Source organism: Calliphora vicina, chromosome 3 (assembly GCF_958450345.1).
Source record: "Calliphora vicina chromosome 3, idCalVici1.1, whole genome shotgun sequence".
Classification (NCBI taxonomy): domain Eukaryota; kingdom Metazoa; phylum Arthropoda; class Insecta; order Diptera; family Calliphoridae; genus Calliphora; species Calliphora vicina.
In genome coordinates this window covers 92,086,306-92,103,347 of record NC_088782.1, presented here as the reverse complement: position 1 = coordinate 92,103,347, position 17,042 = coordinate 92,086,306, and the positions used below count along the sequence as shown (strand labels likewise).

The following is a 17,042-nucleotide window of genomic DNA, read 5'->3' as shown; positions in this document are numbered from 1 at the left end:
TTAAATTTATTCGTATTTGGGTCTTTTTCGATTTACACGGTTTCTCATACCATAATTTTTGATTTCGATTTACACGATTTTTTCAGGAACGCATCTACCGTGTAAATCGAGGGATATGTGTACAGTTTTTAAAGCAATTTACAATTCATACAAATTATAATATAAATATTGAAAAATATCTGAATATCTGAAATTGACCAATTTGTGACCAAAAACTTTATTTTCTAAATTGCATTAAGATACAAACGTTAAAAATTATTTTAAATAGTAATGTAGCATTTATTAGAATCAAAAATATACTACATGCTTGAATAAATTGGAGTAACAGTTATTTCTCATTAATCCCATTTGTAATATTTGTTTTTGAAATTAAGCTCAAAACACAACTGCTTTTAAACAACTATTATTATAATTTTTTTAGTACAAATATTCTAACCCCGATGTATAAAGTTATTTTCCAACCCTGATTTTTAAAGTTCCATTTTATTCAGTGTATAAATTTATATTTACATATACATGTACGAGTATATACTCGTACTTTATAAAGATTTTGAGTATATTTTGTAAAAATAATAGGGTGTGTATGTAGATTGTTCAGGGGGTAAAACTTTAACTTTAGTCATTACATCAGTTAAGTGAAGTAAGTAAATTTCATTATAAATTTCTAACAAAAAAATTACAATTGATTTATAAAAATATGATATTTATGAAAAAGTCACAAAATGATGAATGAAAAACTTTAAGTCAACAAATCTTTAATTGGATTTGTTGGACAATTTAATGAATGGAAAAGAAAATTAAACTTTCTAATTCAGATACATACATACAAATATATTTTAATAACTAAAAAATATTTGAATTTAAATTTATTTACTTTTCAATGCACAATTTATAATGCTAACAATACGATGGGTATTAATAAAGAAAAAAAGTAAATTGTACTTTATAAATATCAAAAAAATAAAATAAACTAATACCTACATACATATGTTTTTACTAGTAATATATATTAGAAATTTTACTAAGGGAAAAGTTTTATGTTTTAATCAAAAGTTGGATTTTTCTGGTTCAACTACCCAATGAAAACTTTTATTGGGAAATTTTGTATAATTACATATTCGGGTACGATGGCATAATTTGAAACTTTTCTTTTAATATTCGCATAAGCATGAAACAAGCTTCATTCAGTTATTTCTAATATTTTACTATATAAGATGAATCTTTTAATTACAATTTATTTTGCAGCTAATTCCATTTGTATGTATTTTCATCTTAACAATTCTATTTCTAAATTATTTTTACAGAATGTTGGTCGTGTATTAAGACGCACCCGTTTAGCACAAAACTTAGATTTAACTCAAGTCACTGTTCCCATTGGAGTGTTATTGGTAATTTTTGAGTCAAGACCAGATTCATTGCCACAGGTTGCAGCCCTAGCCATGGCATCGGCTAACGGTTTGCTCTTAAAAGGTGGCAAGGAAGCAGCTAACAGCAACAAGGCTCTTATGGAATTGGTGAAAGAATCTCTAAAAACTGTAGGCGCTGAGAAGTCCGTATCTTTGGTATGTTTTTTGATTATTTTTTTCTAGAATTTTTCGAACCAATAATATAATAAACTAACAATTATTTAACAGGTTTCGACACGCGAAGAAATCAGTGATTTGTTGTCAATGGAAGATCATATTGATTTGATTATACCACGGGGTTCTTCTGATTTGGTGCGCAACATTCAAGAACAATCAGTGCATATTCCGGTGTTGGGACACGCTGAGGGTGTATGTCATGTATTCATCGATAAGGATGCTGACATACAAAAAGCCTTAAAAATAGCCCGTGATGCCAAATGTGATTATCCTGCAGGTAATGGAAATAAATCGGAAATTGAAATTGTTTACAAGAATAATAACAAAAACTTCAACAACAATAACACAAATATTTATTTGTACACACACACATCCATACATACATACTTCGTTTTTTTTATTATTTATTTTCGATATTCAACTAAAGTAATTGAAAAATTCCAAAGTTAGGGGACATAAGATAAACATTTTTCGTACGGATTCTGTATTTTACCACATTTGTGTTGTGCTTCTTTTTACGCTGCTTTCATTGTATACTTACTTACTTGATTATCTTGATTTAATGTTTTTCTTTCATATCATCTCTCTAATTAAAATTCTCTCTCATACATATACATATTTTGAATTTTATTATTCACTCAAAACTTTTATGATAACTACACTCGTTTTTTAATGAATTATTGCAATTTAATGGAAGCAACAAAACACTTCAAACAATTTTCACAAACCACAAAAGTTGTCAACTTTTCTTCAACAAATACTCTGTACATATGTATGTGTACATTAGGGGCCACCCTATATATTGAACTATACCCATTTTCGATCATTATTAGTTAATTTTATTTAGTTAATATTTACTTAAAATGAAATACAGGTTGAGTTTTTCAGTACAATATAATTTGTTTTTATTTAAATAAGATAAAATTATGATAGCGCTACTAAATATCAACAAATTATCGATAGTTTTGCATAAAACAGCTGTTCAACCAAAACAAAAATTGATACATTTTGCCCAATTAAAATGATTGGTAGGAAAATGCACAAAAGAAACCCCAATTTTCCTGTATCGGAAGTGTAGTTTTTGCTAGATGCTGTAAAAAATTACAGCGTTACAATAGAGTAAAAAAACAGACAACAAAAGTCAGCTGTCAATAACATATGGTAGTTTAAGAAACTTAAATAGAATTTAAATGGCCAACGTATTTAAGTATCATTTAAAAAAAAAAATTTCGTATTTAAATAGAACTTAAATATAATTAATATTTAAAGTTGGCTCTTAGTCATCTAAAAATATAATCTTGCAAAAAAATCCAATTCTTTGGGTTGCTAATTTATGAGATCGTAATTTTAAATTTCTAGGACAGTTCAAATCTCTTTACAACTGGGGTAAAAATTTTCCATTACAGCAAAGTTACACCTCTAAACTAGAAAATACTAAAAACTTTAAATCTATTAACCCTTGACTATTACAAAAATAATATACATTTTTACTTGGACATCTTTAACCCATATTAACCCGAAGTCAAATATAAAGCTGAAAGCAATTTCGAATACATGCAAATTATACTATAAATATTGTAAAATTATGTAATAATGACAATATCAAGTTCAAAAATTATTTTTTTGTAATACGTATTAGCTAGCAAACAGATATTTAAAAAAATTAACCCTTAACTGCACGATATTTTTTTGTACTTTAAAAGGTAAACAAATTATTTTAACATATTACACAGTGCAACAGTACAAAAAACACACCATCATGGCAGTATAAGTTCGACTCTACTCGTTTGTCCATTTTGGTGACTCAATTTGTCCATTTTGGTGACCAATTTTTTTTATAGGTCCCAAAAGATTCTGAAAATCGGTGGGCCTTAAAAAAATGGTGTCATCAGTTTTTGACCAACAGCTAATTCAGACTTAGTGATAGCGCTTAACCTTATATGGCAATAATATAGCTAAGAGTTCACCAATCAAATTTAGTTAACATTTTTTCCCAAAAAATAGCTTTTTTTTAAATATAGGAAGAAAATTTATTTTTTTTTTTTACTTTTTTTAGAATAACTTCCAGGGACTCCTAATTTTTCACTAACAATATTTGTAGCTACGGTAACGTTGAATAACTCTTGTAAACATATCAATGCATTCTGAATGTGTCTAGTCACTCTAAATAGGACATAAATATCACTTTGTACCTTAACAATTTTTGTTTTTACTATTTTTTGACGCTAAAACACAAATTTTTTTATTAAAATAGTATGATCCAGTCCACACTTCTATGTTGTGCTGTATTATTTACTCGGCTGAGGTGTTCGGAATGGGGATCAGTGGGTGGACCCTCAAAATCTCACATTTAAAAAAAAATCGCCAAAAAGCCATTTATGATTCGAATGAGCTGAAATTTAAATTGAGAAAAATACAAAAAAATATGCCTACAGATAGGTTATATTCAAGATATATTTAAGTTTAATTTTTTTTAAATTTGGCTCGATCTTTTTTTCGTATTTTATATATGATGAGCCTATTGAAGGTCGAAATTTGTTTTTTATATATGACGTATATTTGCGATAAAATTTTAAAGAAAATAAAATAAACCTGATAACAATTATTTCGTCCCTATAAAAAGTTACACGCATCCAAAGTTGAAGCATCTTTTTTATATATTTCAACTTTGTATGCGTGTGTTTTTTAATTTTTTTCCCCAAAAAAGTCCACATATTTTATCTTTTATAGAAAACAAATTTTCTTCGGGACTATATACATTTTTTATGATCTGGAAAGAGAACTTAATGCAAAAACGTACAAAGCAAAATTTGACTCACTTAAGCGGACAGTGTCCCCACCAGCCCTATCCAAACTTGTCCAATTTTTAAACAAAATTTTTGGTTTGAGTAAATAATCACCGATCCTCAAAAACTCTTCATATTTGAATAGCCCTATATGCTATGTGGGCATTTTATAAATTATTTAAAATGTGTCACAAAATAACATACATACAGTGGTGGCCACCAATTTAAGATAAATACTTCAATTTTTTTCATCGACTGAATTTTAAGTGCGATAGAGCCAAAATAAAAGGATCTCTAAGGGTATGAAATTTATTATTAATGTTTCTAGTTTCTGAAAAATGTTTGGAAAAATCGGTAAAACATATATGGACAAAGATATGTGGAAATACGTTGACCCACCTCAGCGAACATCCGCTGTTAATAACATGATATGACCGAAACTAATGGAACTAAAAATACGAAATTTGGTCCGAATATTTTATAATAATAAAATTATAATGATATAAATGTGAGAAAATATGTTTATTTAAAAACAAATTTTTTTGGTCAAGTTGTAGAAAAATTTTATGTGTTCATGGTGAATATGTATGAATTGACACAGTCGAATAAAACACACTTGTGTGTTAAAACAGTCCTCATGCATACATATTTGTGGAAATATTTGAAAAAATAATTGACAATCACATGGAATTTAGCAAACAATTTTTGTCTTAAATTCCTGGCCACCACTGTATATGAATATGCTGTTGAAGAAATAAATTTCGAAAATTTTTGATTTTCATACTTCGTTAGTACGAAAACATGATACACCTAACTAGTGTCATACTTGTTCCATTTATAATACGATTAATCTAACGTATATTGCTAGCATAACTTTGCTGTCTTGAACACATTTGACTCTTGATATAAAAGGGTTAAAATGTTTTAGAAATTAAAAATTAATTTTATTCTCATTTAGCAGTTATCAGAATCGAACATAATTTTTTTAAGTTTTTGAAATTTCGTTTAAAAAAATGTTTGAAAATGTAAAATTTGGTATTTCAGATATACATGGAATTTTATGATTTTTGTCGGTGTCAAGTAATAATGCGTTAATGCTGCCAGAAAATGTTTATATTTGAACATCTATAAGTAAATGAAATACAAAAGCTTTTTTTGTCTAGATTTTTTTTCACATTATTTTTTAATTTTATTTAAATATTGCGTTGATCTTCCAAATGTTTAAATTTTCACCATTTGGTTTAAATTTTTTTGGAAGCACCGAAAATCTGAAAAAAAGTTTAATAAGGGCCTCCCTAATATACTCGTACACATTCCAAAAAGTTAGATTGTTAAAACACCGTTTCTGAAACGAATCTTAGCATGTTTATTAAGTAAGGTCCTTATATATCAGGAATATATATACAACTAAACAATGAAATGTTAGAGTAAAATTACTTTCAATATCATTATATCAATTGTACCCAAAAGGAGGTCAGTAAAAACATTTATGACGGTCCGCGATAACGTCCGCAAATACAAAGCATTGCACAATTTTCCCAATGAAATGATCCAGTTTTAAGGAAGTATTGAAAATTATTATTTATTTTAAATAATGGTTATATTACTTGAACATCAACATATGGAGTTGCTTCATTTACCCAAAAACAGAATTAAATATTAGTGGTATTCACAATCTTATGAAAATGGTCTTGCATCATTGCAAATGCAAAATTGTATAGGTTTTTGTATGTATTTTGTTATTGGATTATTGTAAAATTTAGCATTTGCAATGATGCTAGACCTTTTCCACAAGATGTATTCTATTGTAGTATCAATGGGAAATTACTAAACATTTCCAATTTGATTTTTGCTTCTTCTTTAATACTAATCAGAATTATTGCTTTCAGATAATATTGCAAATGGTGTAGTCAAATTGTTTAACTTTCATTATAACCATATTTTTGTAAAAAAAAATATAAATTTACGAGTTGTATGAGAATGTGGGAATATGTTAATGGGAATCTGAAAATTCGTATGAATTTATCTCATCCATACATTAGGGAGCTTTATTTTGCAATTTTCAAGCATATTTCTTTTTATATATACGGCGTGCAATTTTACGTTTATGTTGCTAAAGTTCTACCACCTGTTTTGAATGAATGCTGTTTTTGTGTGAAATAAAAAACTAACAATTTTCAACAAAGTTTTAAGAGAAATTGTTATTGATACAAACACAATTACTTATTACAAACTCTACCATACATACATACTTAAATACAGTGCGTCACAAAAGTATATAAAAATTAATTTTAATACTTTAACTCTTTGCGGTTTGGTGGTTAGTTTACTACCCACCATCGAGAAGATTAATTTTTGTTAAAACATCAAACCAAAAGCGAAGGAACACAACATTAATACAGGCACAATACTTCGAACGATATTGACCTCAAATTGGTATTAAATTTACCCTGGTACAAACTACCGTCATTGTTATACATATCGTACGTGAGTGGAACATATTTTGCAAAAATAAAAGTAAATGAAAAATAATTTGGTCTTTATGTTCCATTACGAGCCCTTAGCGCCAAATTATCGTAAGCGACATTTTCTATTTTTTTATTGCAAAAATTAAAATTTTATAGACCGACTGATGTTTTAGGGTTCTCAGAATATCAAAATTGTTAATAACTTCTAAATTATAGGGTACAAGATTTTATCGTAAGTCAATGTTTACATTTTACAGTAAACGAATTTTATCGTAAGCGACACATAGTGGTATAGAAAAAAAAGGAAAATAAATCTGTAACTTTTAAATGGTTAGATTGGTTTGAATGAAATTTTACATGCGTAAAGAAGAAGTGTTGTCGAGTTTAAGTTTTGAACATGGACCTCATGGGCCCACTAGGAGCGCGACCAAGGATAATCAAATTGGGAAACCTCGGGTATGTTACATTTTTAAAACGATCCTATTTCTTGGTTTGTGTTCCGATTTCAAAAATTACACATATAGAATCTTCTCATTGAGCACTATATTTTTACCCACCCCAATCCAGTTTTTTTGATAACAGCGTATCCATATCAAATATTCCCCGATTTTCTCCAGTTTTCCTTTATTGGACTAACAACATACATATGTATGTGCCAAATGGAAAAAGATTTGTTTAAAAATAATGACTAAGTACAAAGTTATTTGCATTTGAATTTAAAAAATTTTAAAAAGCGATTTTTCGCTAATATTTTGGGAAAAAATAACTATTTTTCTTTTTAAGTTATCGCAAAAAATTCTAAGAGGATGTATAAGGAATTTATACTTTCTGAAAGCTAAATTTTCATAAAATATTCTAAATGAAAAAAACAAATTAAAAATTGTTGTTACCGAGGGGACCAGGTTCATTCAAAAAACATTTTTTATTTATATACAATTACAGTTTAGGGCAAAAATTCTAAAATCGCATATTCGATATCAAAATATAGTAACCGAATATAGGTGGCCCAATATGTTTCTAATTATTTTGTAAATGGTTTCAATAACCCCGACCCTGGTATGGATATTATAGCCAAAAATTAAAAATTTCCATTTTTGGATTTTTTCATCACTTTTTTGGGAATTATAATAAATTTCAAAATTCAATTTTTTTTTCTATTTTAAAAAAAAAATCTGAATAACTGTGAAATTTCATTATAAACTATTCATAAATAAAAATTTAATTTCAATTCGAAAAATTTGTATATATGCAAAAATTCAATAAAAAACATTTTTGTCATATTTTTCAATAAATAAATATAAATTGAAATAAATATTTTTGAAAAATAGACAAATAGCTTGAACGAAATTATATTACATCGCAAGTTTTTTCAGTCGTGGTTGTCATTCTCGTGGAATTGCCCCTATGTATTTGTTAGAGTATCCAAAACCGAAACTGAAAACCGGTCAACCAGTTTTTTCATATTTTTAAACACGACCGGTTTCAGTTTTCTTTAACTTTTCCGTTTTTTGAGAAAACGGTTTTTGTAAGACGGTTAACCGGTTTTAATGAAATATATTTTCTAAAGCTCATTTAAACATATTTTTGAAAAACTTTAATAACATTTTTATAAATATTGTTTTATTTTACATAAAATAATTGCATAAAGATAGAGCCTGAAGAATCAAAAATATTAAATTTCCGATAATTTAGTACACAATTCCTAACATATTTCCTATTAGCGTCCACAAATAAAAATAAATCTAAGTAGACGTTTTTCATATTGAATAAAAATTTAATATAAACCAGTTAACCGTTTTTTTTTTGAAGACAGAACCCGAAACCGGTTACCCGGTTTTTTTAAAAGACAAAAGTAAAAACCGGGTTTTTCAAAAACACACTTTTTCGGTTAAATTTGCCGGTTTTTTTGGACACTCTAGTATTTGTATTTATTTCCGAATGCAATTTCCTGTCGGTTCAGAACACCCAATTTGTCAAATACTTATACATACATATTTGGATATTAACATGTATGCTGAATTTGACACAAACCACAATAATTAACTAACTTAACAATTGTTGGAATCTAAATTTGATAGGGTGCACATTTTTAAGTTTATCCATGAAAACAATTACATATTAGCGGTATTCACAATATTGTGCATTTGTATTGCAAATTTATGCAATGTTAGTAAAGTAAAAATTCAAAGTATATACAATGATGCAAGGCCATTTGCACAAGACTGTGAATTGGGCTATTAATAACTGCAAGCGAATTTCAACGAATCTTTTTTCTGTGTGTATGATATGATCAGCAATCTCTTCGGTTCAATTGGACCAACATTAAAATTCTATAACGCATTAATTATTTAACCCTTTTAAGTTAACTATTAATTTTGAGAACGAATCGATATAGAATTTCTCAAATATTTATGATTTGACATGTTTTGGTAGTTTTTAATAAAATTAGTATTACAATATTTTATGTGTGACAACGCTGACTATTTTTGTCATTTTGCCAAAATTAAAAATCGAAGGATTTTCAAAATTAAAAAAAAATATGAAAATCTCCAAAAGAGTATATGTTTACCAAATATGATAAAATCGATAGTCTATTTGTTTGTGATTCATGATATGCAAAATAAGCATTTCGCAGCTATTCATGAAACATTTCTAATTGTAAAGAACGAAAAGGACACGGAAATATAGTCTACTTTTTTAAAAATTATTATGCAACTAATTCAGAATATTATCAATATACATACTTTCTTTACATACTGTGTACACTTAAGTAGTATACTTTGTTTCAAACAAGAGATTGTGGAACGAGTTTCGGGATATGTGTAGTTTACTTGGAGATAAATTCTCTACATAGTTAGTATACTATGTTTACTTTAGGTGTGTACGACTAACATGAACAAGTTAAGAATGCATTTAAGTTTGTATGAGTGTTGCAATTATTTTATCAAACACGTTCACCATTTTTTGTTTCACCTACCCTGCAGCGTTGTGAATGTTTTACCACTGGTAACCCTATAATCAACTGTCAAGACTTTAACTGGCGAATTTTACATGCAGAGTTTTATCCAGCGCTTAATGTAGAAATCAAACTAGTGATTTTATAGGTGAAAAGAAATGTAGAGAGACCCAATTAAAACCTTTCAGTTTAACTTTAGATTACAAAAGTAAATAGAAACGATCATAGTATTAAGGTTCGACATGAAGCACATTATTGCTAGAGCAAAGCTCACCTTTTAAAACGCAGGGTAATCATACCACCTACACTCATACGCATCATATATGCCCTTACCAGAAATATTAAGTAGAGTTTTATGATTGCAATTTTTACACAAACACACAAATCTTCCTTCATTCTAACATATGTACATTAGGATGTTCCAGTTAGCATGGAGGAAAAATAAGAAGAGCCCATTTCTTAAAATATTTGTCCTGGGTTGAGTATTTGGTGTGCAGGATCAAAGGATGAAAAGGCATTTTTATATTCCCTTTATATAAAAATATTCAAACTTTTGTAACTTAATTATTTTAAAATTTTGACATGGAATTATTTTTTCGAAAATCAGTTAAAAATTTATTTAAATTTTTCGAAATCTATATCTTTTCCGATCTGATGTTAACTATATGCTCAATACAATCATAATATGGATATAAAAATATGCGAATAAGATATTCATAAGATTTCCGTTAATATAAAACAAACATTTTAATTTAACTAAAATACTTTCAACATTTCACACCAATATTGCATACGTTTCCTGTTCGAGAAATAAGAAACAAATTTATAAAAACCTTAAAAAAGGAAATTTTTATCCACCAAATTTTTGAGAAACAGTATGTTAATGAATTAAACTTTTATTTTATATGGTAAAATTCGCAATTATTTTTTGGGGCCACCCTAATGTACATACATAAATACATACATATATTCATACGTTAAACTACTACATAAACATTTGTCTAACTTTTGCAGTGAAAATTATTAATGCACTTATTCGTGAATCATTTTAGCTTGCAACGCCATGGAAACTCTACTCATTCATGAGGATTTAATGAGCGGCGACATTTTCAGCGATGTGTGCAACATGCTGAAACATGAAGGGGTCAAGATTTATTCGGGACCAAAACTTAATCAAAAACTTACCTTTGGTCCCCCAGCTGCCAAGAGCCTTAAGCACGAATATGGAGCATTAGAGTGTTGCATTGAAATCGTTAAAGACCTGGACGATGCCATTAATCATATACACACATTTGGCAGTGGTCATACGGATGTTATTGTTACAGAGAATGGTGAGTACAGATGAACACAACTAACTATAAATTTAGTATGTATAGCCACACAAGACCTATTCAAACACACGTACATACATACGGACATAAAGTATCTGTCAGTATAATATTTATAGTATCCCAGCAGTACTAGGTGATTGCCTAGAACTATTGACTTAGCTTATCATTTAGGGTCACCACTTGTTACACAAATAGCTACGCAACTAGTTAGGTGAAAGTCAATTGACTCTATATAGAATACAAAACGACTGTCTGAGACCTGGTCCACAGGTTACCAATAGGTAATAAGTTACACGGATAAGAAAAAACACCTGCTTGGCCAAAATGTCAAATTTTGACCCCCTCTAACTCAGAGAGTTCTCGACCGATCTTGTTGAAAAATTGTATCTGAATAACTAACCGGAAGATATGGATTTCAAAAGTTGGTTCACTTGACATGAAATGCCCATATATAAATCAAAGTTTTCGAAATTAATAATTTTGACAGATATAAATCAAAATTGTCAAAATTATTTACTGACAAATTAAAATGGGGAAATGAATTAGAATAAAGTGTTTAAGCATAATGTTTCCTGAATTCTTCGCAATCCCCTTAGAACCTTTATACGGACCCCTAAAGATCCGGTTCTCAAATGGGGGTCTCATTTGGTGGAAAAAAGTGCTAACACTAAAAGTGTTAAATTCACAGCACTAGAAATTTGTGAAAATTACTGTATTACTGTAGGAATACATTTACTGCTTGCTAAACTGCTGGGTTATATTAGAAATTGTAGCACAAATACACGCCCAACAAATTTGAAACTTACATACTCAATATGGTTACAAATTGAAAATTAATAGACGAATGGATACAAATTGTATTTTCAATTGCAATTTATTCATCCGTATTAAAACTGCAACCAATCATCACACATTCATTTACAGCTTGTCCATGTTTGCAAACTCTTTGGAAAATGGAATGTGGCACTATCAGTTACATGAAAATGTACCGGTAACTTGTGATACTGGTCATATACAATGTTGAGTCTTTGCAAGTAAAATTTTAATGTCAATAGGCGTGCATGTGGAATTTTATTATCAATGTTATTTCTTGTTTAAGTAAGGATTATTAGCAAGTGAACAACATTAAAAATGTTATTTAAACATAAGCCAATTTTGGTAACACAGTGTGGTCATAAGTATATTCTAAACTCACAGTAATACATATAAGAGCAATCAATATAAAACTTATTTATTGAGGAATATTTTACACATAACCTTGCGCCAAACAGATTTTTCAAATTTGTTCGACCACTTGTAAACCTTATTAATTGTCCACTTATCAAATTATTTTCAACTGTGAGGCACTCAGGTCCTTAGACATGTAAAATTTTTAAACACGTGCATTTTTTGTTTCCCATCCGATTTCAAATAATTTTATATTTTTGGAAAGCGCTCGGCTAGATCTTGAAAAAACATGCTTGCGTGTGCTATTTGTCTGTTATAATTTCCTAGTTATAGGCATTTAAAAATTGAAATTTTAAAATTTTGCCATACCTTGGTCTGCTTTTTTAAAAATATAGGGCGCACTTTTGGACCGAATGGACTCGAATTTTTGTTGTTAGTTAGACAACTAAATTACCAATAACATACAATAGATTTCAGAGCAATATCGATTACGAATCCAAAAATAACCGATTTTCAATTTAAAAATTAAAAAAACAGTAGATTTTTCTGTTTTTTTGGACAAAAAGGTGAATTAACTCTATATAACAATTTTATGTTTTTCTATAAAGTTTATTTACGCAGAACATTTTTGTATAAAAACCATGTCCCATTTTTCGAACATGTCGGCTCTACGTCCTTCGAAAATTGACCTATTTTTTATCAAAATTTCAAATTTGGCCCACATGTTCTAAAATCCCAAAGCTGGGATCAGAAAACGGAAAGCGGCTTTGGAAATCCTGATGTGTTCCCTATTTATCCCTAAAGTATTTTCCCAGCCCCGAAGGAAATGTGGACCATATGGGCAAAATTGTAAAAAATACCATTTTTGGAATTTTTGCTCCAATTTTTAGAAATTGCGGTATTCCCTTTGACCTTTTGACAAGTTTTTTTTACTTTTTGTTATTTAGAATGAAAAACTTAAAAACGTTGAAAATTTCATTGAGTGTCGTTAATAAATGAAGATTTTATTACATATTAAATATTTATAGAGTTTCTAAAACTAAAATTTGTATTAAAATTTTAATAGGATCGCAAATATTAGGAACAATTTTGAGCCCCCATAGCGGACCAGCCGTTTAGAAATGCCAGATTTATTTTCAAAAAATTTCGATTCTGCCCCACTGTGCAGACCTCAAAGTAGGAGACCTCGGGTATGTTCAATTTTAAAAACGATCCTATTTCTTCGTTTGTGTTCCGATTTCAAAAAAATTACATATCGCAAAAATTAACATTTTGCAAGAAATCAACTAACAACATCAATATCTATCTACTGTAAAAATTTCAACGTATTCCGATTACTCTTTCATCTCGAAAACCACATTTGAGACCATTTTCATGATAATTAGTGACTGCCTTGTATCAACAAAAAGGTATTATTTTGAGTTAATACAAAAATTTAAATAGAAATACATCGTATATTTTCATAAAAAAATGTATTATTTTGAATTGAGCCTTTATTCAAGTTAAAAATTATCAAATTGTTTTATTTAACTTTGGTTGTATTTTTAGTTGATAAAATAATACAAAAAAATTATGTATTCGGATTTTCAAATTCTCTTTAAATGTAATCACAAACAGTTTTTGCCCTCTACTGAACATTTTAAAATTTTGAGTTAATACAGTATTGTTGAACGAGTGCGATATATAGAATCTTCTTGTCGAGAACTACATAAAACATTCTCGTAGCTAACAATTATCTCTTATAGCTTCTTAGGAGATATTCGCATTTGAATATTAAATTTTTAACATTTTTACCCACCCACTACTTCAGTTTTTTGATGACCGCGGTGCCAAATATTTCCCGATTTTCTCCATTTTTCTAGTTTTTAATGAAATTTCACAGGTATGTAGATTTTTCTATTTAAAATGGAAAAATAAAAAAAAAATTGAAATTTATTAGCAGCAATCCCGCAATTCCCAAAAAAGTGGTGAAAAATTCCAAAAATGGTAACTTTTAGTTTTTTGTCTCTAATATCCATACCAGGGTCAGGGTTATCGGAACCCTTTACAACACAATTAAAAACATATTGGGCCATCTAAAATCGGTTACTATATTTTGATATCGAATATGCGATTTGAGAATTTTTGCCATAAATTTGAATTTTACATACAAAATAGGCGTATTTTGAATGGATCTCGTCCCCTCGGTATTAAAAATTTTAACTCACAAACTCTTTATACATCCTCTTAGAAGTTTTTAAGATAACTTAAAAAGAATAAAAGTACTTTTCAGACTAGCCGTTTAGAAGTTACAGATTTATTTCCCTCTTTTTTTCTATACCACTGTGCATCGTCCATTCATCACCGATTGCTCATATTTCTTGTAAACCAACAAGGTGTTGTCAAAGTTAAATACTTTTGATAATTCATTTCGACCGTATTACGTTGGAGTTGATCCATGATTATATCAATAGCTAACTTCACTAGATTAAATTCTCGGATTCTTTCAGCTTTCGATGACATAAACCAAGAGGCCAAGATCATCACAAAAAATTATGTTGCTTTTTGTTGTTCTTTCTAAATCTCTGCAGAACCACACCCACAGTTCGTTTTTTTTCCTTGTGTTTTCCTTTTTGAAAGTATCCCATTTTGCTCTATTGAAAAGCTTTCTACATACCCTCAGTTTAGATACATTTTATGCGAATATAGTTTTAATCTTTGATGATTAACAAATGGTGTTTATCGAAATTAGAGATTTTTTTTGTAATTTTATACAAGCACATTAAATTACTGTTAAAAACCTAGAAATAATTTATTAAAACTTTATTAATATTCATCACATTTCTTTTATATTTTTATTAACAGAATCCTCCGCTCAACACTTTTTAAATTCGGTTGACAGTGCTTGTGTATTCCATAACGCCAGCTCACGTTTCGCTGATGGCTTCCGTTTTGGTTTAGGTGCTGAAGTCGGTATTTCAACTGCCCGCATCCATGCTAGAGGACCAGTTGGCGTAGAAGGACTGCTGACTACCAAATGGATTTTGAGAGGTGAAGATCATACAGCAGCTGATTTTGGAGAGGGTGGTAAAAGTGTTTGGCTGCATGAAACGATGCCCATTTGAGTGATGACAATTAAATCTGTAACTTTTTGAACTTTTATATTATAATAACCTAAATATACGCAAATAAATTGATTTTTTATAAAATAAATTTTTGGTTTACATGTTTTATTTTCATATTAACATTTGTTATTTATAAATTAAAACAAGTATTATTAAGATTTCCTACTGCCTTTCAAAAGACATCAAACATATTAAAAATATTTTTGTTGGCTCTTTTTAATACTTGGGTGATTGCACATCTTTTTAATTTTAATTTAATATTCTTTTCTTTTTAACATAACAAAAAATTCATAAAAATAGTTCACAACTTTCCATGAGCTTTTAACAAGTTGTGTTCCCTTGTATACTTTTGGAACATAAACCCTTTTGTTAAAAAAATTACTTTGGGGGCACCTTTGATTAAGGTTTACTTATTTATTAAATTGTTCTACTTGTACTGGTATCTTGATCTTTTTAAGACACACAAAGATATAAGAAAATAAAATTACAAAATGTTTTATACTTCGAACATTTTGTACATTTTCATTAAGCACCATCAAACGATACTTGTGTATTGTTACCCTAAATAATATACACAATATTTTATCTTTGTATTTCTTGTCATATTGTTTTAATAAATGTTGCCCTTTTTGTTAATAATTTTGAATTTTTGCTAAATTTTCAAATTATGGTTTTCATAGAGAATTACACTTGATGTAAATACTTGAATTCATTAGGTTTTGTATACCCGTCGTTGCAAATGATTTCATTCTGGATGGATGATTAATTTTATTTTATATTGTAACTAGTTGACTGCCCCGGCTTCGCCCGGTGGCATTTACTAATGTTAGCTCTTCAAGTTTCCCCAACCCACATACACCTGCCTGTTCTTATTTATTTGCAAATAAAATATATAAATTTGTACTGCATACTTTAGGTAGCTTTTTTATTACAGTTGACTGGGCTGAAAAAAAAATTACCGAGTTTTACCCCGAATTTTTGAATTTTTCTTTACAAACCATCTCCTGAAAAAACAAGTAAGAAAGTATGGTCGGTCAAACCCGACCCTACACTAAGTAAAAGAGCAAAAACATTTTTCTTTTAAAATTTCAATAATTTATATTTTTGAGTGATTTTCGGAAGTGGGCCTTATTTGGGTGCTATGACCAATTATGTATACCGGCCCTTAAAATAGATTTGACTTCGATGGATCTTTGATAGTTAAAACTAACTAATCAAAATTTGACGGATAATGAGAATCGATTGAGGGTTATAAAATTAAGTAAACAATTTTTTACTTTTTTTGCAAAATCAAAAACTTTGTTGGTTTTTTATTTTCAAATGGACCATTTTTGATTTTTAACTCAAACAAAAGTTTATATATTTTTCTTGAAGACCCTTTTGGTCGGTTAGTGGGATACGAGTGGGATAATTGTTTTCCTTTAAGTCCTATTTGGTCGCTTAGTGGGTAACTCAAGATATACAATTTTTTTGGCAAAATCAGAAACTTTTTAGATTTTTTTTATAAAGAAAGCTTAGGTCTATTCCTTTAAGATGGGTTTGGTCGCTTAGCGGGATACGAGTGGGATATACATATATCAAAATAAATGTTTTGTAACTCAAGATATAAAATTTTTGTGTTAAAACATTTATTTTGATAGATATCCC

At 28.8% G+C, this 17,042-nt stretch overlaps 1 protein-coding gene across 1 annotated transcript in view; it reads left to right on the top strand.

Moving 5' to 3' along the window:
- P5CS (Delta[1]-pyrroline-5-carboxylate synthase) overlaps positions 1-15,483 on the top strand; it is a 106,155-nt gene extending 90,672 nt beyond the window's left edge. Inside the window, exons 9-12 of the mRNA XM_065503402.1 lie at positions 1,305-1,562; positions 1,635-1,860; positions 10,846-11,124; positions 15,136-15,483. Of these exons, the coding sequence (XP_065359474.1) occupies positions 1,305-1,562; positions 1,635-1,860; positions 10,846-11,124; positions 15,136-15,395 (1,023 nt within the window). The 3' untranslated portion in view covers positions 15,396-15,483. The remainder of the gene's footprint in view (positions 1-1,304; positions 1,563-1,634; positions 1,861-10,845; positions 11,125-15,135) is intronic.
- Positions 15,484-17,042: the final 1,559 nt, after the last annotated feature.